Genomic DNA, 24,914 nt, shown 5'->3' with positions numbered 1-24,914 from the left:
TGACCTCTTTGATTAAATTTATTCCTAAGTATTTTGTGTTCTATTAAAAAACAGAAATGGGATAGTTTTGTTCATTATCTTTTTCAGATAGTTTGCTATTGATATATAGAACACTACTGATTTTTGTATGTTGATTTAATATCCTACAACTTTCCTGAATTTGTTTATTAGTTCTAACAGTTTTACTGGTAGAGTCTTTAGGATTTTCTATATGCAAAATCATGCCATCTGCAAACAATGAAAACTTCACTTCTTCCTTTCTGATTTGGATGCCTTTCATTTTTTTTTTTTTGCTTAAATGCTCTGGTTAGGACTTCAAGTACTATGTTGAACAGAAGTGGCAAGGGTGGGCATCCCTGTCTTGTTTCTGATCTTAGAGGAAAAGCTTTCAACTTTTCACTGCTGAGTATGATAATAGCTGTGAGCCTGTCATATATGGCCTTTATAATGTTGAGATGCATTCCTTCTATGCCTAATTTGTTGAGAGTTTTTATTATGAAAGGATGTTGAATTTTGCAAAATGCCTTTTCTGTATCTATTGATATGATCATATGGTTTTTGTCTTTTTTTTTTTTTTTTTTTTGAGATGGAGTCTCGCTCTGTCGCCACTCACGGCTGGAGTGCAGTGGCATGATCTTGGCTCACTGCAAGTTCCGCCTCCCAGGTTCATGCCATTCTCCTGCCTCAGCCTCCCAAGTAGCTGGGACTACAGGCATCCGCCACCATGCCCAGCTAATATTTTTTGTACTTTTTAGTAGAGACAGGTTTCCCACCGTTTTAGCCGGGATGGTCTCGATCTCCTGACCTCATGATCCACTCGCCTTGGCCTCCCAAAGTGTTGGGATTACAGGCGTGAGCCATTGCGCTTGGCCTGGTTTTTGTCTTGCATTCTGTTAATGTGGTGTATAATTTATTAATTTGTGTATGTTGAACCACCCTGGTTTTAATTCTGTATTTGATGATCCTTTAAGTTCAGAAAGGCAATAGCCAATAACCCTATCATTATAAAATCTGTTAAATATATGCAAAAGGAGCTTTTTAAATTCATTCACAAAGGTCATTATGCAATAAAATCCCTTTTAACATATTTATATGAGTCCTCTGTTCACCAAAGCCAATTCACTGCACCTTTCTCCAACAGGTAATTTTTTTTTTTTTTGGACACAGGGTCTTGCTCTGTTGCCCAGGCTGGAGTGCAGTGGCATGACCAAAATTCACTGCAGCCTTGACTTCCTTAACTCAAGCAATCCTCTTGCCTCAGCCTCCTGTAGGACTGTAGGCACACACAACCATGCCTGGCTAATTTTTAAATTTTTCTTTCACCTTCTTGACCCTTATCTTCTATACCTGGCTAATTTTTTGTAGAGACAGTGTCTTGCTATATTGTCCAAGCTGGTCTTGAATTCCTGGCCTCAAGCAATCCTTCCACCTCAGCTTCCTAAGTGTTAGGATTACAGGCATGAGCCGCTACACCTGGCCTCCAACAGGTAATTTTAGAACGTTTTTCCCTCGACACTAATTACCCTTCTATAACCTCCATTTGTTATCACCTACTTTCTGATGTTGTATTCATAGAGCATGAATATCTTAGAAAGATGGTACCATCTTTCTATTAATAAGACCAACAGAATAGATCAGATTAAAGTTCCTCTAAACCCAAGAAAATATCAGAACAAAAATGTCTCTTTTTAGATAAATCTGAAGTCAGAAGATATTTTGATGTGAGTCTAGTCATTTCTTGGTATCCATGGGATTGGTTCCTGAAACTCTTGGATACCAAAATCCACAGAAGGATGCTCAAGTCCCTGTAAAATAGCATAGTATTTATATATAGCCTATGCACATTTCCCCATACACTTTAAATTACTCTAGATCATTTATAATACCTAATAAATGTAAATGCTATGTAAATAGTTGTTATACTGTATTTTTAAATTGGTTTTTTTATTGTTCTTTTTTTTTTGTTTGTTTGTTTGTTCTCTCAAATATTTCCCATCTGAGGTTAGCTGAATCCTTGGATATGGAACCCAAGGATCTGGAGGGCTGACTCCAGTTAGAAAGAAATAATCACTCCTGTCATGTACTATTCAATTGTCTCTTAACCACTTACTACCTATTTTAAAAAAAAAGACAACACAGTGATCTGGTTCCAGAAACTAGTTCTGGAAAACAGTGTATCTGCTCTTGTTTTCAAAGTTCAAAGCTTATTTCTGAAATAAAGTTGTATTTTCTCATGGAATTCCAAGGACTTTCCACATTGTGACCTGATTCCTAAAAAAAAAAGGCTTGAAGACCCTCGAGGTATCTGTCATCTTACAAAGGTCTTACCTGAAAGTACATTCCCTCTTTGAGATTAAAAAAACTGTCACATGCCCTATTTGCATTCTTGTGAGAACAGAGCGACTTTGGCAATTTGTAATTACATATAAAGCCATTCATTAAATATTTGCTGAGTGTGTGTAAGGCACACAGTACTGAAATGAGCACATTTGAGTTTTCTATTCAGATAAGACCATAATTTTTTAGCAGGTTGGGGCTTAGTATGGAGATTGTGTATAAGAGAAAATTCAATCTAAAGGGAAATTTTACTCTGGCCTGGTGCAGAAGCCAAGTCACCACCCAGTGTTACTACATCCACATTCAGTGGTAAAACCATAAGAAAACAGAAGGAAACATTCAAATTAAATACAGTTTTCCAATTTTATAAATATGTATTGGCTGGGCGCGGTGGCTCACGCCTGTAATCCCAGCACTTTGGGAGGCCGAGGCGGGTGGATCACAAAGTCGGCAGATCGAGACCATCCTGGCTAACACGGTCAAACCCCATCTCTACTAAAAATACAAAAAAATTAGCTGGGCGTGGTGGCAGGTGCCTGTAATCCCAGTTATTCAGGAGGCTGAGGCAGGAGAATGGCATGAACCCGGGAAGCACAGCTTGCAGTGAGCTGAGATTGCGCCACGGCACTCCAGTCTGAGTGGAACGAGACTCCATCTCAAAAAAAAAAAAAAAGTATTATATTTTCAAGATAACAGTTTCATTTACTTTGTGATTTCCTCAAGTATGTTTTAAACTTCTAAAAATGGCAGGGAACATGCTTTCAACTTCTCTGTGCCTCTACTCTACCTGGCAGAGTGCTCAATTTCCAAGAGTTAGAATGCCAGGTCAAGATGTCACCTAAGTGATGGAGTTGGAGCCATCACAACAGGAGAGGGGATTTTGTCTACTCTCTAGTAACTTCACTGAGAAAGGGTTTTTTTTGTTTGTTTTTTTTTTTTTTTGAGACGGAGTCTCACTCTGTCACCCAGGCTGGAGTGCAGTGGCCGGATTTCAGCTCACTGCAAGCTCCGCCTCCCGGGTTTAAGCCATTCTCCTGCCTCAGCCTCTCGAGTAGCTGGGACTACAGGCGCCCACTACAGGCGCCCGCCACCGAGCCCGGCTAGTTTTTTTTTGTATTTTTAGTAGAGACGGGGTTTCACCGTGTTAGCCAGGATGGTCTCGATCTCCTGACCTCGTGATCCGCCCATCTCGGCCTCCCAAAGTGCTGGGATTACAGGCTTGAGCCACCGCGCCCAGCCGAGAAAGGGTATTTCTATTCGATAAATGCAATAAGCACTACTTTTTTCAGCACTCAACAAACATTTACTGAACATCTACTGTAGGCTTGGCATACACTGGACTCTGGGCATGAGGTAAATATATATCAAATTTTGAACTTATAAAACATATACATTAAGAAATTCATTTTTATTTATGTCAACAGATATTTATTGGGTACATACTATGTACAAAGTACTAATGCAAAGCCTAATTTAGGGTAATATAGGCAGAGGCACCACAGATAACATGATATTAAAGATAAAAGAGAAATAGAAAAAACAGTTTAAGAACAGAAAAAAATAAATCAGAGAAAGTCTTATGGTATTTATACGACAGCAATGTGTGTGAATCTGGTACTTAAATGCCTTGCCTCCTTTTATTCTCATAGTAATGTGTTAGGTGGTCACTGTGATTAACCTCATTTCATAGAGAACTAAAGAGGTTAGATCACATGACCAAGGTCACACAGGTATTAATTACATGGTAGGGCCAAGATTTGTTTAATGCTGACACCTATGCTTTTAATTTTTATGATACTATACTGGAAATGAAGAATAATTTTTTGAAAGGAAGAAATATAATCAAATAGTTACACATTACCTTTTTCAGCAAGTACAGCACCAGTAACCTAATACATTGACTTTTAACTCACAATATGTTTTCAATTCTGTCTTCTGCGAACTATTTTTCCTTTGGAATACACCTTTACTTTTAAAATAAAAAGCAATGAGAAAACTAGATTGGCTTTACATATATTAACTTCTATAGTTAACATTGCTAAAACATGTCTCAAGAAGTACCCATGATGACTTACCTCCTATAGCTAGTGTGTTAGCAGACTGCCAGCCAAACAATCTGCTAGGATCAAAGGGTGATAATGACTGAAAAAGGGGAAAAGTTAAACAGAATTAGAAATTCATTGATTCTAAAATAGGTAAACAAAATTATATGAAAGGACTTCAGAGGTAGTCTGCTTCCCCTTTTCCAAGGCAATTTAAAGCTTATCGTTCTGGACATAAATTCTTTGAACACAGCCAGAGTACAATGGTGCAACCTCAGCTCACTGCAACCTCCGCCTCCTGGGTTCTACCAATTCTCCTGTCTCAGCCTCCCAAGTAGCTGGGACTATAGGCACGTGCCACCATGCCTGCCTAATTGTTGTATTTTTAGTAGAGATGGGGTTTCACTATGTTGGCTAGGCTGCTCTCGAACTCCTGACCTCAGGTGATCCGCCCAACTTGGCCTCCCAAAGTGTTGGGACTACAGACATGAGCCACCGCACCCGGCTCCTTTATAGAATTATAAACCTTATGCTATAAACCTTATAGATACTAGGAGAATATGTGTATTCAGGGAAAAAAGGAAAAGCCTTTTGAAATGAGAAATAGGCAAAGGAAGGTGTTCTTAACCGAGGGTCCCTGACTAGGCTTCAGGGAGTCTGTGAATCACTTTGAAATGTAAGCAAAATTATATGCATATGTGTAATTTTTCTGGGTAGAGGGTTTGTAGCTTTCTTACATTCTTAGAGGTTCTGAAAAAGATTAAAAAGCATTGATTTAAACAAACATCCCTGATTCATTGAGAAGAGATAGTCAGAAGTTACAAGTGGCAGAATAGAATGCTTTTGATGAAAGCAGCAGACAGGTATGTTGGTCAACTGTTTGCTCTGACCCACCTCCACCCTTCCCACTCTGCTCAGCACTGCAGGAAACTACATTTCCCAAGCTCCTTTGCCCTTTGGCTACCAGATAAATATAGCCACAAAGACACTGTGGGAGACTAAAGATGGGAAGAGAGAAGTCAAGATATTCCCCCCCTGCATTTTCCTGGGGCATCTACCTCCATACTCTATGTTCCCACTTCCCATTACGCAGTCTGGTTGTTAGTTTAATTCCCAGAAATGGCTCCAGCTTCTGGGTTCTGGTAACACCACTTTTTTGCATTGTTCTTGCAGCCTTAGGGGTGCAAGAACATGGCTTCCTGTTTTGTTATCTGGGGTTGTCTCACTATCGCGTTTGGTTTCTCCATTCTGCTATGATGCTGTATAAGTAATTCCCTACGTTAAATGCCCTCCAGTTGAAAGATCTAGAGTGATTTCTGTTTTCCTGGCTGAATATTTAGGTCTATCAGACCTAAATATTGACCACCTAAATACTGTACCTGAATAAGGTGGTAGAGTGTAATATCAGATGGCAGGACACTAGGAGGAGTGCACTGTGGGAAGAGAGCAGTTTTTAGCTTGGGGTAAGGAGTTAATGCCATCTTCAAAAGCTGGGGATCCACTTTCTTCAAACAGTTTTCATTTTCTTCATTCTGAACAACCTAAGTAAAAAGACAGATAACAGGTTGGAGAGCAGCATTTTTCTCTTCTCAAAGTTTAAGTCTTTTTTTCACAAGAACCCTGTGAAACAAGATTAGCTTGAGAAGAGTATGTGGTAGTGAATATGGCATTAGACAAGTAGTCATAAGTTAACAGTTCTTGTTCTGGTTCTGAAACAAACTGGCTATGTGACCTTAGCTAGATATTTAATATCAGGTCTTTGTTTCCCCAGCTGCAAAATTAGGAAGTTCAGCTAGATCAGTGGTTTTCAAGTTGTATAGAAATTGTTTGAAAAACAGCTCTGCCAATATTTAATTCAATAATATATATTTTAAAATATTTACAAACTACTAGATGACTTCTCACTCAACTCTAAAGTTATCCTATGACTCTAATTTCTGACAGGTGATTAAAAATAGACAATTAAATAGTCGTGTAAGGTATACTGCAACAATCTAAAAAAGGTGGTATTAAGTTAAGCTAGCACCAGTAAGAAACTTTTGAAGATTCGATATTAAACAACATTCTTAATTTCCCTCTAAACAGGCCACTCTACTTCTAAAAAGCAAAGATGGGCACATTTCCATTAGGTCCCTCAATAAAGTTTATATGGATAGCTGAAGGTTATGGTTTCCTTTGACCTAAGAGGGCAAATAGTACAGAATAATTACCAAGCCACAGATCTAAAGTATTCTTACTCCCTGAAGCAAGCAGATCCTAATTGTATTCTGAAAACAAATCTGGAGTATTGGAAAACAAACTAAAGGGAAAAAAGAATCTCTACATAACATATTCATTCCCCTCCCCACCCCCACCCAGCTTTTTTTTTTTTTTTTTGAGACAGGGTCTCACTTTGTCACCCAGGCTGAAGTGCAGTGTAATTTTTGTATTTTTAGTAGAGATGGCATTTCAGCACGTTGGCCAAGCTGGTCTTGAACTCCCGACCTCAAGTGATCCACCCGCCTCGGCCTCCCAAAGTGCTGGGATTACAGGCGTGAGCCACCGCGCCCGGTCATGCCCAGTTAATTAAAACAAATTTTTTTTGTAGAGACGGAGGTTTCGTCATGTTGCTGGTCTCAAACTCTTGTATGCAAGTGATCCATCTACCCTGGCCTTCCAAAGGGCTGGGATTACAAAAATGAGCCAATGCGCCTGGCTTCATTCCCTTTAAATTGTAGATATCAAAAATTTTTCCTTTTTTTTTTTTTTTTTTTTTGAGACGGAGTCTTGCTCTGTAGCCCGGGCTGGAGTGCAGTGGCCGGATCTCAGCTCACTGCAAGCTCCGCCTCCCGGGTTTAGGCCATTCTCCTGCCTCAGCCTCCGGAGTAGCTGGGACTACAGGCGCCCGCCACCTCGCCCGGCTAGTTTTTTGTATTTTTAGTAGAGACGGGGTTTCACGGTGTTAGCCAGGATGGTCTCGATCTCCTGACCTCGTGATCCGCCCGTCTCGGCCTCCCAAAGTACTGGGATTACAGGCTTGAGCCACCGCGCCCGGCCTTTTTTTTTTTTTTTTTGAGACAGAGTCCCGCTCTGTTGCCCAGGCTGGAATGCAGTGGCGCAGTCCTGGCTCACTGCAACCTCCGCTTCTCAGGTTCAAGTGATTCTCATGCTTCAGCCTCCCAAGTAGCTGGGATTACAGGCATGTGCCAAGATGCCCAGCTAAGTTTTTTCTATTTTTAGTAGAGACAGTGTTTCACCATGTTAACCAGGCTGGTCTCAAACTCCTGACCTCAAGTGATCTGCTTGCCTCGACCTCCCAAAATGCTGGGATTACAGGAGTGAGCCACTGCACCGGGCTGAGATATAAAATCTTAAAATTCAGCCTTGTCCTCTGCTCTTTAATCTAATGAAATACTTGAATATAGTTATATTTTAATATCAACTGAGATCTAGACAATCCATAGATAATTCTGCTAAATTTAAAAATCAGTCCCATTTTGTTGTAAAGTGCTATCCATACCTGGCTGACACCCCCAGGAGAATACATTGTAGTAGCAAGGGCCAGGAGGGTATGTCCTTCCAATAGCATACTGCTTACACTGGCCTGATTGGTGGGAATCAAAATCTGAGCATTTGCGAGGCTAGCCTGGAAGATCAGTTTGGGATCTGGAAAATAAAAGACAGAGGGATAAATACTAAATTAAGAATTACATAAATGTGAGAAAAATAATATAAATTTTTAACTCTATCTACAGTGAAAAAAAAAAAAAAAGGACTTCCTAAGTGTAAAAGCAATGGGAAAACATCACAGAGGGGAAAAATGAAAGATTTGTCTACACAAAAATAAAAACTTCTATTCAAAGACAATTAAAAGGTAACAATGGGCCGGGCGCGGTGGCTCAAGCCTGTAATCCCAGTACTTTGCGAGGCTGAGACGGGCGGATCATGAGGTCAGGAAATCGAGACCATCCTGGCTAATACGGTGAAACCCCGTCTCTACTAAAAATACAAAAAACTAGCCGGGCGAAGTAGTGGACGCCTGTAGTCCCAGCTACTTGGGAGGCTGAGGCAGGAGAATGGCATAAACCTGGGAGGCGGAGCTTGCAGTGAGCTGAGATCCAGCCACTGCACTCCAGCCTGGGCGACAGAGTGAGACTCCGTCTCAAAAAAAAAAAAAAAAAAAAAACGTAACAATGAACTGAGAGAAAAATTATAACAAATGACAACCTAAAGAGTTGCTGAGTTTGTCCTCAACAAAGAGCTCATCCAAATCAATGCCAAAAATACTGACTCTAACAGGTAAATGGGCAAAAGAAATAACCAATTTATGAAGGAGGAAATATAAATGCCTGACACATAAAAGTACATAATTCACTAGCAACAAAGAAATGCAAATTAATTAGATGCCATATACTACCTATCAAATTAGCAGTAATTTAAAAAAAATCATCAAGCATTAGAGCTGGTCACAGTGAGTAGAGACTGGGACTTACAATAAAATCATAAAACTGTACAACTCCCTTGGAAAGCAATCCGGTCCTACAGCAAGAACCTTAAAAACATGTATAACCTTTGACCCAATAGTTTTATATCCCAAAACCTATCTGTACTAAGAAAATAATCTGAAATAAGGACAAAACTTTATATTGAAATATGTTCAAGACTATTATTTATAATAAATGGAAAATGGCCTCGTCAGAAAATGAGAGAACAGTAAATTAAATAAGGGTATATCCATACAATGAAATATTATGTAAACATTTAAAATGGTCATTGTCTTTAAGAATGTGGGAAAATTCTGTTATAATATTACACAAAAAAGCAGTATATAAAAACACAGATGTTTCTTGTTGTACAATATTCTGTCACAAGGTAGGAGCTCAATAAATATTTGTTAGGTGAATAAAATACAATAGAGACTAGGTTTTTAAAAAGTACAGTGAAAATAACTGGAACAAAATACATTAAAATATTATCAGTGGTTACCTACGGGTGGTTATTTTCCTATGTACCAAGGCTACCCATGGAGGTATTACTTTTTAATTAATTAATTAATTTATTTATTTTTTAAAGAGAGACAGGGTCTTGCTCTGTCAACCAGGCTGGAGTGCAGTGACACAATCATGGCTCACTGCATCCTCTAACCCCAGGGCTCAAGTGATCCTCCCATCTCAGCCTCCCACATTGCTGGGATTACAGGAGCATGCCACCACACCTAATTTTTAAAAATCTTTTGTAGAGACAGGGTCTTACTATGTTGCCCAGGCTGGTCTTGAACTCCTATCCTCAAGTGATCCTTCCACTTTCCTTCCCAAAGCACTGGGATTACAGGTGTGAGCCATCACACCTGGCCAGTATTACCTTCTTGATAGCTGTCTGTGGTTTCTAATTTTTTTTTAAGCAATGAACATATATTACTTCATAATCAGCATGCAAAACCAGAAAACAAAACCTACATTATGAAAAAATTCTGCATTTCGAGAGAAACTGGACATTATATGTAACTGAAAGACTGCTGACATTCCTTGTCTGTGGTCATTCAGCCTGTCCCCTTTTCCCTGTTTCTGGGATAACACCAGCTAAGTCCTCAGGGGAACAAGGCTTTTCTGTCTGATTACAACCAGAGTAAGCCTCTACATCAGCAGCTCCACTGCAGAGGACACAACAATCTCACACATACTATGGATTTCTTTTAACTCCATTTGGAGTTCCTTACTAAAATATTCAAAACAGGGATCTGGAAGACAGACCACTTCTTCATGGAAAAAGGGTGCCAGTCGACCAGAGAGCAGGAATTCAGCCTCTGACAAACTGGTGGGACAAGGGAAATCCTAGAGCACGATGCTAAGGGGAAGGGGACAAAACCACGTAAAGTCTTTGCTCCAGGTCTAGCTTTTCTTGGCTGGCTGGCAGCTAACCTTTTTGGCCTTCTACTTCTTACCTAAAGTGTGAGCCTAGATTACATTCAGATAGTTGACCACAGCCAAATAATTTATTTAAAAGAGTTCACAAGTTTAATACCATTCAACAGACCAGTGATTGATCCAAAGAAAGTTTCTGTGTTTAATACAGTATACCCATACCTGTTAAATTACTGGCAACTTGTCGACACTGAACTAAAAATTCAAACCAAGGGTGTGCTTCATGTAACTCTTTTTTTTCCAAAAAGGGACAATTTTCAGGACTAAGTCTGTATATAAAACAAACAAAAAACTTCTTTGGTTAACATACAGGATAAGACAATTACAACCATGTTTGCTCAGGTGATGATTAGCATTTAAAAAAAGAATCTTGGAATTAAAAAGTAAATATAACACAAAATACTCCCACTCTTGTGTTGTATTTTACATATTCTTCATGATCTGGAAACAGACAATTTCAGAGACAGAGATTTTAGAGACATCATATGTTCACTACCATGAGGAAATTTAACCAACTCCTTGTCAGATTAATAGATACCTTGTACTTTAAGATACTTCATATTTTATTGGTTTTTACAGCAAAGACTTTTTAGCATATTCAAACTTAATAAGAGGCTTTTTAAAAACTCTTACAAGCCAAGTGTGCTGGTGTGCGCCTATAGTTCCAGTTACTTGGGAGGCTGAGGTGGGGGAATTGCTTGAGCCCAGGAGTTTGAGGCTGCAATGAGCCATGATTGTGCCACTGCACTCCAGTCTGAGTGACAGAGTGAGACTGTCTCAAAATAAAATACAAATAAAAAGCTTACACAACTACAGAGAGGTTACAACTGAGGAATTATGGCTCAGAATACATACTTTGAAAATACAGCTCTTAAATCTGTTCTCTTGCCAGTAGCTTTGGAGACAACATTTCTAAGTAAGACTAATGATATGACACATCAAAAACTCCTAGTCTGTTTTTTTTTCTTTTTTTGAGACCAGGTCTCACTGTATTGTCCAGGCTGGAGTGCAGTGGCGCAAACATGGCTCACTGCAGCCCGGACCTCCTAGGCTCAAGCAATCCTCCCACCTCAGCTTCCCAGGTAGCTGGGACTACAGGTGTGTGCCACTATGCCTGGCTGATTTTTCACTTCTTTGTAAAGAAGAAGACCCACTACATTGCCCAGGCTGGTCTTGAACCTTTGGGCTAAAGTGATTCTCCTGCCTTGGCCTCCCAAAGTGCTGGGATTAGAGATGTGAGCCACTGTGCCCGGCCAATTTCTAGTCTTTACTACACAAAATAAGTAAAATAAAAATGCTGCCTATGAGTGTACAAATGTGGGCTCTGGAATAAAAATTAAGTAGAATTAAATCAGCTCTTCCACTTATTAGCTGTGTGCCTTAAGTAAGATACTTAGTCTCTCTCAAAGCCTGTTTCTTCATCTGTAAAATGGAGATGCGAGTAACTACCCCATAGAGTTTTTGTGAAGATTAAATGAGATAATCCTTATAAACTACTTAGTTTAGTGATAACATTGTAAACACTCATATATTAAAGACTACTTCTATTGTTATTGTTATTACTGACCCAATAGCAATTAACACTGGGCACAGATATGATTCTGCAGGTTAATCTTAGGTAGACATATACTGATGTATTGCTCTTTCTTTCTCTGTGTGTGTGTGTCTATATAAATATAAATTTTAGAGCATATCTAATATACCTTGAAGTGAAATACACCTTGCTATGAAATCAAAGTCATTTAGCATTCTCTTGGTAAACAAAGTATCAAAGTAAACTCCAAGTGAAACTTTAGAATCTTCCTCTCAAACCTTTTAAAGCATTTCTTTCATTGTATTCTAAAGTCAAATTATTTAAAAGGTTAACAGAGATACTACAGAATTAATATCACCAAAAAAACACATAAGCATTTTGCTGAATGTAATACTGAACTCAAAGATGTATCAGTTGTTGAGATGGAGAAAACTACTTCAAAAAGATCAGTATTCCTCGTGTGAATGCTTACTATTTTCCTAAAAGTCACGTTCAGGAGTCATATGCAAAGAGAAAATGTGAAGACCTGATCAAGGACAAATGCATTCTCAGTACTCACTTGTAACAGTCAAGGTAGACATAAAGAAGATGCTGCAGACTGTGCTCCAAACAATAGAGAATGAATTGAGAATGGAAATCCCAACCTTCTTTGGTCTTGTAGTTTTGAACAGGGAGGGTATCCTGTATTACACCTCCAATACGGCTCAGTCTTAGGAGGAAGCATTCAAAGTCTTCCAGTTCAGATGCCAGAAAAATCCCATTCCTATGGACAGATTTACAGGATGGCAAGTTAAAAAGTCGCTATGTTCAGAGTAGACCAAATCACGTCCACAGTTTAAGTCTCAATTACTTAAAAATAAGCATTGACAAATTAATGCTGCCACTTCTTACTCTATATGTTCTTTGACACATATTTTGCGGATTTCTAATAAAATTTTCTGTACCACTGTAGTATTTAAAAGTAGTAATGACAGACTCAAATTATCTTTATTATTTTAAAAATCTAAATCAAGCTATTTCCATATTTTGGTTTTTGACAGGAACCATTACCCAGTATAGCAACAGTGGTTAACCCTTGAAGCTGGATGCTCTAAGCACTGAGAAATTCACCAAAATATTCAAACAAAATCATCATGCTACATCAGAATAATTTAAATAGACCAACTACTGAACAAGAATAGAAATCTGCATGTAAATATTACTTTTTACAAAGTAAAAACTGTTACATCATATATACCAAAGGAGTAAAGAAAACATACACCTGTATATGGAGTTTATAGAAACATCATGGAACCACTAACCTAATTATAGAACATTATAAGCCCTTGGTGTATTCCTCCCCCACTGCATGCCCTTTGCTACCTCCGGAGGTAGCCACTATCCTGACTTTTATGATAGTCATTCCCATACTTTTTTTTTTTTTTTAATTTTTTTAGTAGTTTTTTGTTTGTTTGTTTGTTTGTTTTTTTGAGACGGAGTCTCTCTCTGTCGCCCAGGCTGGAGTGCAGTGGCCGGATCTCAGCTCACTGCAAGCTCCGCCTCTCCGGTTTACGCCATTCTCCTGCCTCAGCCTCCCGAGTAGCTGGGACTACAGGCGCCCGCCACCTTGCCCAGCTAGTTTTTTGTATTTTTTAGTAGTTTTTTCTGGGGGGGCAGGGTTTTACTCTGTCACCCAGGCTGGAATGCAGTGGTGCCATCTCAGCTCACTGCAAGCTCCGCCTCCTGGGCTCAACTGATCCTCCTACCTCAGCCTTCTGAGTATCTGGGATGACAGGTATGTGCCACCACACTCAGTTTTTAAATTTTTTTGTAGGGACGAGGTCTATGTTGTCCTGGCTGGTCTTGAACTCCTGGACTCAAGCAATCCTCCTGCATAGGCCTCCCAAAGTGTTGGGATTACAGGTGTGAGCCACTGTGGCCCTTTTACTTTTATTCACAGTTTTATTACACCTATATGTAATCCCAAATAATTTAAGATTTTGCGTATTTTGAACTTTGTATTATGTGGAACATTCTGGATATATTGTTCTCTACCTTATTTCTTCTACCCAACATTGTGTGATTTAGCCATGTTGATACCTCTGGGTATAGTTTGTTATTTTTCATTATTATACAGTATTCCATTGTATGAATATACCATATTTATCCACTCTACCATTGAGAAAATTTAGCCATATTTATGATAAAAACTATTGGCAAACTAAACATAGATGCAAACTCCCTTAACTTAAAAGGCATATCTAGAAAAATCTTTCTAGCCAGCATCATACTTACTAGTGAAACACTGAGGTCCATTTTAGTTGTTCCTAAATTTCGGGTAAAATAAATTTGCATTTCCTTACCTACAAATGAGGAAGAGCATCTTTTCCTGTTTACTAGCCATTTGTGCTTCCTCTTTTGTGAGAAGCTATGTGCTGGTATCCTTCTCCTCAGATCCAAGCTCTACTCTGCGTCACCCTACTCTGTGTTCCTGGAGGCTCACCTCTATGGGTTCTACTACAAGACTCCAGTGTCCTCAGACTTCTGTTTTAGTTCACCCAATGGGAGGGCTCCATCAGGAGATAAGAGGAAATACCCTGGCTCTCTCTGTGCTGGGTGACTACAGCTTGGCTGACACCCTACACTAAGGATCACAACTCCTGTCAGGCAGCTCTCTTGGTCTCAGTGACAGATCTTTGCCCCTTTAGGCCTTTTAGAAAGCATATATCCTACTACTCCCAAGGTTGTGAAGGTATTCTCTTATAGCATTTTCCAAATTTTATACTTTCACATTTGACATTTAGGTGTTAACATCTACCCAGAACTGATTTAATGTACAATATACGGTAGGGAGGGGAATCTAATTATATTTTTTCCCCATATAGCTATTCAGTTATTCCAGCCCCATTATCAAAAAGATGGTTCTTTCCCCACTCTTGTGCAGGACCTCCTCTGTCATATGTAAAATGATCATACAGGTATAGGTCTGTTTCTATGCTCACACTTCTGATCTCTACCCCAGCACCAATACTCTCACTATCTTAACTGCTACAGCTTTAGAATAAGTTTTGATATCTGGCAGGGCAAGTTCCTTTTCAGGGCTCTTCTTGACCCTCTAATTTATTTTTGTTGTTGTTTTTTTTGAGATGGAGTCTCACTCTGTCTCCCAGGCTGGATGGAGTTCAGTGGCTTGATCTTGGCTCACTGCAACCCCCACCTTCTGAGTTCAAGTGATCCTCCTGCCTCAGCCTTCCGAGTAGCTGGGATTACAAGCAAGTGCCACCATGCCCAGCTAATTTTTGTATTTTCAGTAGAGACGAGGTTTCATTATGTTGTTCATGCTGGTCTCAAATCCTGACCTCAAGTTATCTGCCTGCCTCAGCCTCCCAAAGTGCTGGGATTACAGGTGTGAGCCACCACGCCCAGCAGACCCTCTAATTTCTATATAAATATTTACAATCAGCATGTCATAATCCACACACACATACAAAAAAAAAAAAAAAAAACGGCTGGGATTTTTACTGAGATTGCACTATATTTAAAGATCAACTTGGTAGCAGGCTTGTCTTTCTCCAAATCTAAAGAGAATGCTCACAGTGTTTCACTAGTAAGTATGATGTTGGCTAAAAGGATTTTTCTAGATACCCCTTTTCAGTTAAGGGAGTTTAGGCCAGGCGCGATGGCTCACGCCTGTAATCCCAGCACTTTGGGAGGCTGAGGCAGGTGGATCACGAGGTCAGGAGATCAAGACCAACCTGGCTAACACGGTGAAACCTCGTCTCTACTAAAAATACAAAAAAAAAAAAAAAAAAAAAAAAATTAGCTAGGTGTGGTGGCAGGTGCCTGTAGTCCCAGCTACTGAGGAGGCTGAGGCAGGAGAATGAGGTGAACCTGGGAGGTGGAGCTTGCAGTGAGCCGAGACACCGAGACAGTGCCACTGCACTCCATCTTGGGTGACAGAGTGAGACTCCGTCTCAAAAAAAAAAAAATAAAAAAATAAAAATAAAAAAAAAAAACAAAAAAACAAAAAAACAAAAAACGCTGGGCGCGGTGGCTCACGCCTGTAATCCTAGCACTTTGGGAGGCCAAGACAGGCGAATCACAAGGTCAGGAAATTGAGACCATCCTGGCTAACACGGTGAAACCCTGTCTCTACAAAAAATATAAAAAGAAATTAGCCAGGCGTGGTGGTGGGCGCCTGTAGTCCCAGCTACTCAGGAGGCTAAGGCATGACAATGGCATGAACCCGGGAGGCAGAGCTTGCAGTGAGCCAGGATCATGCCACTGCACTCCAGTTTGGGCGACACAGCAAGACTCCATCTCAAAAAAAACCAGTTAAGTTAAGGGAGTTTGTATCTATGCTTAGTTTGCCAATAGTTTCGATAGTAAATAGGCTGAATTTTTATCAAATGCTTTTCTGTATCTAATAGGGTGGTATGATTTTTCTTCTTTAATCTGGTGGCATAGAGTTCATTAATTTACTAATTTCATAATTCTAAAACCATATATACATTAATTTAAAAACCAAATGCTAAGCAAAATATTAGGTAAGCTGACAAGTTCTATAATATTTACTAGTAGTAAATAAGAGCATTTAGTGCAATGGAGAGAAGAATGAATAGAAAATCAGGGACTGGCTGGGCACAGTGGCTCACGCCTGTAATCCCAGCACTTTGGGAGGCGGAGGTGGGCGGATCACGAGGTCAGGAGATGGAGACCATCCTGGCTAACATGGTGAAACCTTGTTTCTACTAAAAAAAAAAAAAAAGAAAGAAAGAAAATCAGGGGCTAAGGGATTTAAATCTGTAACTAACTGGCTTGTGCAAAGCACTTAACATCCCTGGATCTGACTCTCCATATCTTTAAGTTGGGGAGGAAAATACAGCTGCAAGTATACCGCAGTAAGTATAAATAGAAAATAATACATAAAAATGTTTAAGAAACTTAACACACGTTATTAGCTTTCTTTATACTATTTCAACAGGTTAGAAAGATAGATTAAATGGAGCCATATGAAATTGCTGATATTCAGCCATTTGTGACCCACAGAAATGGCAAGTTCATATGGTTCAATTTAACAGGTTTTTCTAAATGAATTGATGTTTAAAATCTTCATATCACTTCAAGAGCTACTCCCCCTCACAATTTCTTAATTCAGCAGTTCTCTTACTTCAAGAACATGCACAGCACACACATAGCAATACGAAGCACAGGAGACAGGATACTAAGATATCCCCTTCTCAGCTCTTGTCACTTGTTCCTTATAGCCCTACTGAAAACTGAACATTTCTATACCAAAGTGCATAAAATGTTTTGGGAGGAGCCTGCAACTAGAACTTAAGAGCTTATTTACTACCCACATGACGTAAAATGCCTGTGTTCTTTTTTTTTGAGATGGAGTCTCGCTCTGTCGCCCAGGCTGGAGTGCAATGGCGCGATCTCGGCTCACTGCAACCTCAGCCTCCCAAGTAGTTGAGATTACCTGGCATTATGCCTGGCTAATTTTTGTATTTTTGTAGAGACAGGGTTTTGGCCAGACTTGTCTTGAACTCCTAACCTCAGGTGATCTGCCCGCCTTGGTCTCCCAAATTGCTGGGATTACAGGCATGAGCCATCGCGCCTGGCCATATGAATATGACTTTAAAACTTCACTGTAAGATGATACCCTTTAAATTTTATAGTAATATGAAACAGCACTGCATTGGATTTTTGGCATTTTCAAAGGAAAATGCTACACCATTATTTTTTCTTGCTCTTCCCTTGTACTCTTCCCACTGGGGATTAGTTCAACAGTTACAATACCTGGCCAGCTTATCTAAAATTTCATTCCTCATGTAGTTGTTACAGGAAGTATTCTGGTTAATAACATCAATAGTCAGAAGGGGCCATTTGTTCTGCTGAAATGAAGTATAACCATGCTGGGTTTGAAATTCTCCAATCCATAAGATAATGTTTAACCAATCATGGCGAGCTGTGAGGTATCTCCAGAGGGCTTCAGGGGAATATGATTTGTATTCTACATGAAGAACAAAACACATTTTAAAACATAATTATGTTTATTGACATGTAACTCAACACTAAATTACTGAGCAAATGTAACAATCTGGACATAGCTATTTATACAATGTTAATTATTCAGTTTCTTTTATTATTTTATATAAAATCCTCTGTTTCTTTTACTATTTTCTTTTTTTTTTTTTGAGATAGGGTCTCGCTGTGTTGCCCAGGCTGGAGTACAGTGGTGCACTCACGGCAGCCTCGACCTCCTGGGCTCAAGCGGTACTCCTACTTCAACTGCCCAAGTAGCACGGACTGCAGGAATGTGCCATCATGACTAGGTAAATTTTTTCTTTTTTTTTTTTTTCCGAGACAGAGTCTCGCTCTGTTGCCCAGGCTGGGGTGCAGTGATAAGATCTCGGTTCACTGCAACCTCCGCCTCTCAGGTTCAAGTGATTCTCCTGCCTCAGCCTCCCAAGTAGCTGGGATTACAGGCATGCACCACCACACCCAGCTAATTGTTGTATTTTTAGTAGAAGCAGGGTTTCACAATGTTGGCCAAGCTGGTCTTGAACTCCTGACCTTAGGTGATTCACCTGCCTCAGCCTCCCAAAGTGCTGGCATTATAGGCGTTAGCCACCACGCCTGGCTGCCCAGGTAATTTAAAAAATATATATTCTGTAGAGATGGGGGTCTCACTATGTTGCTAGGCTGGTCTTGAACTCCTGGCCTCAAGCAATCTTCTCATCTCGGCTTCCCAAAGTGCTGGGATTACAGGTGTGAGCCATCGTGCCTGGCCGCGCTGTTCATTTTAAAATCAGTATTACAGCCAAACAGCTAGATGTAGCTTCTAATTACTATGGTGGTTAAAATGAAACTTACGTATTAGCTGTACATTTCACTTACCTGTTCAACCCTCTTTTTCCCTTCTCTTTCCCTTAATATAAATAAAAACTTTATTTCAGAAGGGTAAGGATGAAAAGAAAAAAATGAATTAAAAATAATAAACAAAAACTTCAGCTATAATAGTAAGCCAGAATTTTACTCTCTGAATTGCTACCGTTTACCACAGTTATGCCCCAGATACCCTATATCATGGCACAGATCCCCAGTTTACACAAGAAACTCAGACTATTTGCAAAAACAAAGATTGTCACTTTGAAGCTGGAATGAAAACTCAACCTTGAAATCTCAATTAACTATTTTTTTTTTTTTCCTTTTATTAGCACATTATAAATCCCTCCCAGAAACTCTGGGATAAGAAAGAGGTCTTAATGCAATGATTTGCATTTTAAAAAACCTGAATATTATTTCCCAAAAGGAATTCTAAAATTGAGACACATCAAAATATTCAAATACCAATACCCAATTTAATCCTCATTCAGTATGTTCATATTTCAGGCTCTCTCACACTTGCCTTCTGGACTTATCCTGGGGAGAATGATGGATTCCTGTGTTAGTTGATCCCACCACAGAGCCCAATTTAACACAATTCTATGGTCCTGTTTGTTAAATTCATCTTTACAATCATATTTCAGGAATGAGTCCAAAACGGATTTGTGCTTGAAAAAATCTTGTTCCTTTATCCAATACCTAAAAACAGTGATATAAATTGTTTTTTAATTTTGGAGAAAAAGACATCATTCCTTTTTTATCTGCTCAAGAACATCTACTCTTTTGGAGAACACATAATTCTGATTATGCAAATATTAAAATGACAGAAAACTCTTGAGTCCCTTCTGTCTGATACAAGTTTTATCTCCATGGAGAATGCAGGCTCAGTTCCACATAAGAAACTTGCGCTCACTAACAATTATAAACTAAATACTATCTACAGTATTCTAATATTATCAAAAGGAGACTAATGAGACTACCTGGGAAATGACTGGATTTGCATATTTTCTTGGAAATGTCCCAAATAAAGCTTCTCAACTTGATGCACGAAGTCTATAGTTCTTTTCTCTTTTTCAGAAAAATAATTTTTTTCTTTTAAAATTTCAACCTTGAATAAAAAGCAGTGACTTTACAAAAATCAAGCACATTTGCAAAAAATGTCATGAGATTATCAAAGAAGATAGTGCTGAGAATTAAAGATTAGAAAAAAAGTAATGAGATGATATGCCATTCAAGAATTATATTTTGAACAGTTGAGTCAATGTATATTAAACACAAATTTTCTTTTGCCACAAATGTAAAATAGTCACTTAAGAAAGATGAAGGGGAAAAAAAAGATGAAGGGGTTGTCACACTTTTACTTATTAGATATTAGTTGAACATTAAAATTACTTAAAGTTTTTCTTCCAAGGTTTTCGTCCAAGTTTTTCACGCAGGCTTTCTAGAAAATGTATACTACATAGTCTCACCTTTACCTACCAAAAAGTCACGTATATGTTTATCAGTTGTGTAGAAGCATATCTTGAGCAATTGGCCTTTTACATCAAACCCCTAAAATAAACATAGAAAACCAAAAAAAGTTACATTTTGTAATGGAACTATTTTGAACATAAAAAAATGTGTTAGATACAGAAACACCCTATTATAAACATCTATCTTGTTAGAATTCCATAGCTTTCCAAAGACCTTTCTGCTTTTTCAAACATTCATTTTCCTAATTTTTTTTTTCTTTTTGAGACAGTCTCACTGTGCTGCCCAGGCTGGAGTACAGTGGTGTGATCACAGATCACTGCAGCCTCGACCCCCAGGCTCAAAGTGATCCTACCGACTCAGCCTCCCAAGTAGCTGGGGCTACAGGTGTGCGCCACCATGCCTGGCTAATTTTTGTATTTTTTGTAGAGATGGGATTTCTTCATGTTGCCCAGACTGGTCTTGAACTCCTGGGCTCAAGTGATCCTCCTGCCTCAGCATCCCAAGGTGCTAGGATAACAGGCGTGAGCCACCCTGCCTGGCCCTCCTACATTTATTATATGTATTTATTGCCTATCCCTAAAGTCCTTAAGCATTTTGTCAGAGCAAAGGCAGCACACAGAACAATTTAAGGCAATGCTAGGTTACAACAGGACCAAAATGACAGCAATCTGGTATGTTGATTCAAGTGGAAACAATGATCAATGCAAACAACATCCCTCTTACATAGTTCCACTCCTCTGCACCTCCTGAAAGCTACCATGGGCAAGACCCCAACCATGCAGATTAGGGCTAGATCTCAGCTTAGCCTAAAAGCCTTACTTCTAGGACTTCCCCTTCTCATGTGAAGTAAAACCATAGAGCAAAAAGTCCAGCAAAGGCATAATTTACTAGAAAGTTCAAGTGGAGATGTAAGGGGTCACATGAACAATACAGAATGTCCTCCAACAAATAATGAGCTCTTATGCATGCTTCAACATGTGTGAAGTCTTCTATGAGAAACACTATCTCCTCCTAATCAAAGTGCCAGGTCTAACAGAGTATTTTTCTTTTCTTTTCTTTTCTTTTTTTTTTTTTTGAGACAGGGTCTTGCTCCATCACCTAGGCTGGATGGAATGCAGTGGCGTGATCTCAGCTCACTGCAATCTCTGCCTCATGGGTTCAAATGATTTTCATGCCTCAGCCTCCCAAATAGCTGGGATTACAGGCATGCATTACCCACCTGGCTAATTTTTGTTTTTTTTAGTAGAGACAGCATTTACCACATTGGCCAGGCTGGTCTCAAACTCCTGCTTCAAGTGATCTGCCTGTCTCAGCCTCCAAAAGTGCTGGGATTACGGGTGTGAGCCACTGCACCCAGCTCAGAGAGTACTTTTAAATGCCATTTAAAAATCTCTTCAAGAGATATGGAAATAACCTAAGTGTCTATCAACAGATGAATGGATAAAGAAAATGTGGTGTATATATACAAAGGAATATTATTTGGCCTTAAAAAAAAAAAAAAAAGAAGGAAAGACCAATTGTGCTGGTTTACGCCTATAATCTCTGCACTTTGGGAGACCAAGGCAGGAGGATTGCTTGAGCCCAAAAGTTCGAGACCAGCCTGGACAACATAGTGAGACTCTGTCTCTACAAAAAAAAAAAAAAAAAAAAAAAAAGAGAGAGAGAGAGAGGAAAACCTGCAATTGTAAACAACATGGCTGAACCTGGAGGATATTGTGTTAAATGAAATAAGCCAGACACAGAAAGACAAATTCTTCATGCTCTTACTTATATATGGAATCTAAGAAAAAGCTGAACTCACAGTAATAGAGAGTAGAATGATATTATCAGGGACTGTGGGGTAGGGGAAAGGAGTAGATATTGGTCAAAAGGTACAAACTTTGAGATACAAGATAAGTAAGTTCTGGGGACCTATGTACAGCACAGTAACTAAAGTTAATAATAATACATTGTATACTCGAAATTTGTTGAGAGTAGATCTCAAGTGTTCTCACCATATATACACACATAACTATGTGAGGTGATATATTAATTAGCTTACTTGTGGTAATCTTTTCACAATGTACATACATATCAAAACATCATACTGTATACCTTAAATATATGTAATTTCTGTCACTCATACCTAAATAAAATTAGAGGAAAAATATCTTCAAAAAAGTTCTCAGGCCAGGCACGGTGGCTCACGCCTGTAATCCCAGCATTTTGGGAGGTCAGGGTGGGTGGCTCACAGACTAACCAACATGGAGAAACCCTGTCTCTACTAAAAATACACAAAATTAGCTGGGCATGGTGGCACATGCCTGTAATCCCAGCTACTTGGGAGGCTGAGGTAGGGGAATCATTTGAACCTGGGAGGTGGAGGTTATGTGGGCCGAGATCGCACCATAGAACTGTAGCCTGGGCAACAAGAGCGAAACTCCGTCTCAAAAACAAAAACAAAAAAAAAAAAAAAGAAAGTTCTCAGTACCAAAACATTTCTCAGTGTTATTTCCCTTTTAGATTTAGAGACACGGTCTTGCTCTGTTACCAGCTATTTATAGGTGCAATCGTAGTTCCCCACAGCCTAGAACTCCTGGAGATCCTTCTGCCTCAGCCTTCTGAGTAGCTAGGACTACAGGTGTGATATGGTTTGGATCTGTGCCTGTGCCCAAATCTCATGTTGAAATGTAACCCCCAATGTTGGAGAAGGGACCTGGTGGGAGGTGACTGGATCATGGGGGTGGGCTTCCCCCTTGCTGTTTTTGTGACAGTGAGTGAGTTCTCATGATATCTAGTTGTTTAAAAGTGTGTAGCACCTTCCCACTGCTCTCTTCTTCTTTCTCCTGCCATGTAAGACATGCCTGCTTCCCCTTCATCTTCCACCATGACTACAAGTTTCCTGAGGCCTCCCCAGCCATTCTTCCTGTATAGCCTGTGGAACTGTGGGCCAATTAAACCTCTTTTCTTTCTAAATTACCCAGTCTCAGGTAGTTCATTATTATTTATTTAGTTTTTGAGGTGGAGTCTTGCTCTGTTGCCCAGGCTGGAATGCAGTGGCACCATCTTGGCTCCCTGCAACCTCTGCCTGCTGGGTTCAAGCAATTTTCCCTGCCTCAGCCTCCCTAGTAGCTGGGATTACAGGCTCCTGCCACCACACCTGGCTAATTTTTGTAGTTTTAGTAGAGACGGGGTTGTGCCATGTTGGTCATGCTGGTCTCAAACTCCTGACCTCAGGTGATCCACCTACCTCATCCTCCCAAAGTGCCGAGATTACAGGCATGAGCCACCATGCCCGGCTTAGGTAGTTCTTTATAGCAATATGAGGACAGACTAAGACAAGGTGCAAGTCACCATGTCCTTTTTATTTTTTTATTTTTTGTAGAGACAGGGTCTTGCTATGCTGCCTATGCCAGTTTTGAATTCCTGGCCTCAAGTGATCTTCCTGCCTCAACCTCCCAAAGTGCTGGGATTATAGACATGAGCCACCACACCCAGCTGTTCTCAGTGTTATTAATGTCATTATTTTTTAGTGTCATTATCCACTACATAAATTTCTTAGTTTATGAAATAATTATGAATACAAACCAACTTTATAGTAACTAGAAATTATATTAAATACATTTTAAGACTTTATGGATTACACCACTCACCATATTCTTCAAAAGTTCAGAGGCTTCCTTTATATTGTTCTTTTTTAAATTGTCAAAGACCAAATTTAGGCCTATGCCAATCAGCTCCTCAAGTTTCTGAGCAGAATGACTATCAATCCTGAAGAAAGTCTGTGCCTCTGGTATTCTGTTGTTTAAAATGGCATTGGCAGTAACTTCCTAGGAAAAGAAAAACGTTTGCCTTTTAAGTTCCTTTTCATTTCCTTATTATGATTATCAACATGGGATTTATACATTTACTGAACATCTAACAAAGGAACTTTTATTTAAAATCGATTACTAGATTTGGAGTTAGGTTCAAGGGATATAAAATTGAGTAAAACTAAGACCTTACAACTCCAGGAGCTAGTGGAAGACATACTGATTATAGTACTGTATGATAAGTGCTGTGACAAAAGTATCCCAGGGTGTTAGAGAGGAAGGTCCAGAAGAGCAACATCTAAATAAAAGTGATGACCACCCGCCCCCGTAGCCCTCCCGCACAGGCTTGATAGTAGAAGTAACTAGTAACTGATAAGACAAAAAATTTAAAGACCAGTAAGTGTTCCACAGATATATTGAGATAAGAGGACAGGTGTTCCAAAAAGAGGGAGTATCATATGCAGAGAGACAAAGAAAAGAAACTGCATCAAGCCTTCAGGGAACTACAAATTACTCAATATAACTGGAGAGAGCAGCAGATGAGACTTAAAAGCAAAGCAGAGGATCCATCATGAAGAGCCTTGCATTTGAGTTAGATTTTATCCTGAAACTACGTGGAGCCACTGAAAGACTGTAAAAGCAAGATGTGATGTAATCAGATACATATTTACAGAAAAATATCCAGGCAGCAATATAGAGAGTGGACTGAAAGTGATTCAAGCTCGAGATATTAAGGCATTAGAAGGCTACTACCAATAATCCACATGAAAAGAAATACTTAAACTGAAGATCTAAACCCTAGAGAGAATAGAAAGGAGGCCTTCTTAACCTAAGGCTTTAAAGAGATCTGTAAACCCCATTGTGCCATGTACAAAATTTATGTGTACACATTCACATGCCTGTTTTTGAAGACAGGGTCTACAATTTTTATCAAAGTAAACTATAACCTTCCCCTGGCAAAAGTTGA

The 24,914-nt window shown here is 39.4% G+C and overlaps 1 protein-coding gene across 2 annotated transcripts in view; it reads right to left on the bottom strand.

The window, feature by feature from the left end:
- LOC105493128 (SPG11 vesicle trafficking associated, spatacsin) overlaps window positions 1-24,914 on the bottom strand; it is a 104,211-nt gene that overhangs the window by 42,493 nt on the left and 36,804 nt on the right. For both annotated transcript variants that reach the window (XM_071066928.1, XM_071066929.1), the window contains exons 11-20: window positions 23,789-23,961; window positions 20,163-20,234; window positions 19,664-19,791; window positions 19,207-19,382; window positions 17,595-17,808; window positions 12,373-12,576; window positions 10,442-10,548; window positions 7,879-8,024; window positions 5,759-5,920; window positions 4,413-4,479 (exon numbers count right to left, since the gene is read on the bottom strand). In XM_071066928.1, coding sequence (XP_070923029.1) covers window positions 4,413-4,479; window positions 5,759-5,920; window positions 7,879-8,024; window positions 10,442-10,548; window positions 12,373-12,576; window positions 17,595-17,808; window positions 19,207-19,382; window positions 19,664-19,791; window positions 20,163-20,234; window positions 23,789-23,961 — 1,449 coding nt within the window. The remainder of the gene's footprint in view (window positions 1-4,412; window positions 4,480-5,758; window positions 5,921-7,878; window positions 8,025-10,441; window positions 10,549-12,372; window positions 12,577-17,594; window positions 17,809-19,206; window positions 19,383-19,663; window positions 19,792-20,162; window positions 20,235-23,788; window positions 23,962-24,914) is intronic.

Source organism: Macaca nemestrina, chromosome 7, assembly GCF_043159975.1.
Source record: "Macaca nemestrina isolate mMacNem1 chromosome 7, mMacNem.hap1, whole genome shotgun sequence".
Classification (NCBI taxonomy): Eukaryota; Metazoa; Chordata; class Mammalia; order Primates; family Cercopithecidae; genus Macaca; species Macaca nemestrina.
This window is presented reverse-complemented; position numbering and strand designations above follow the sequence as displayed.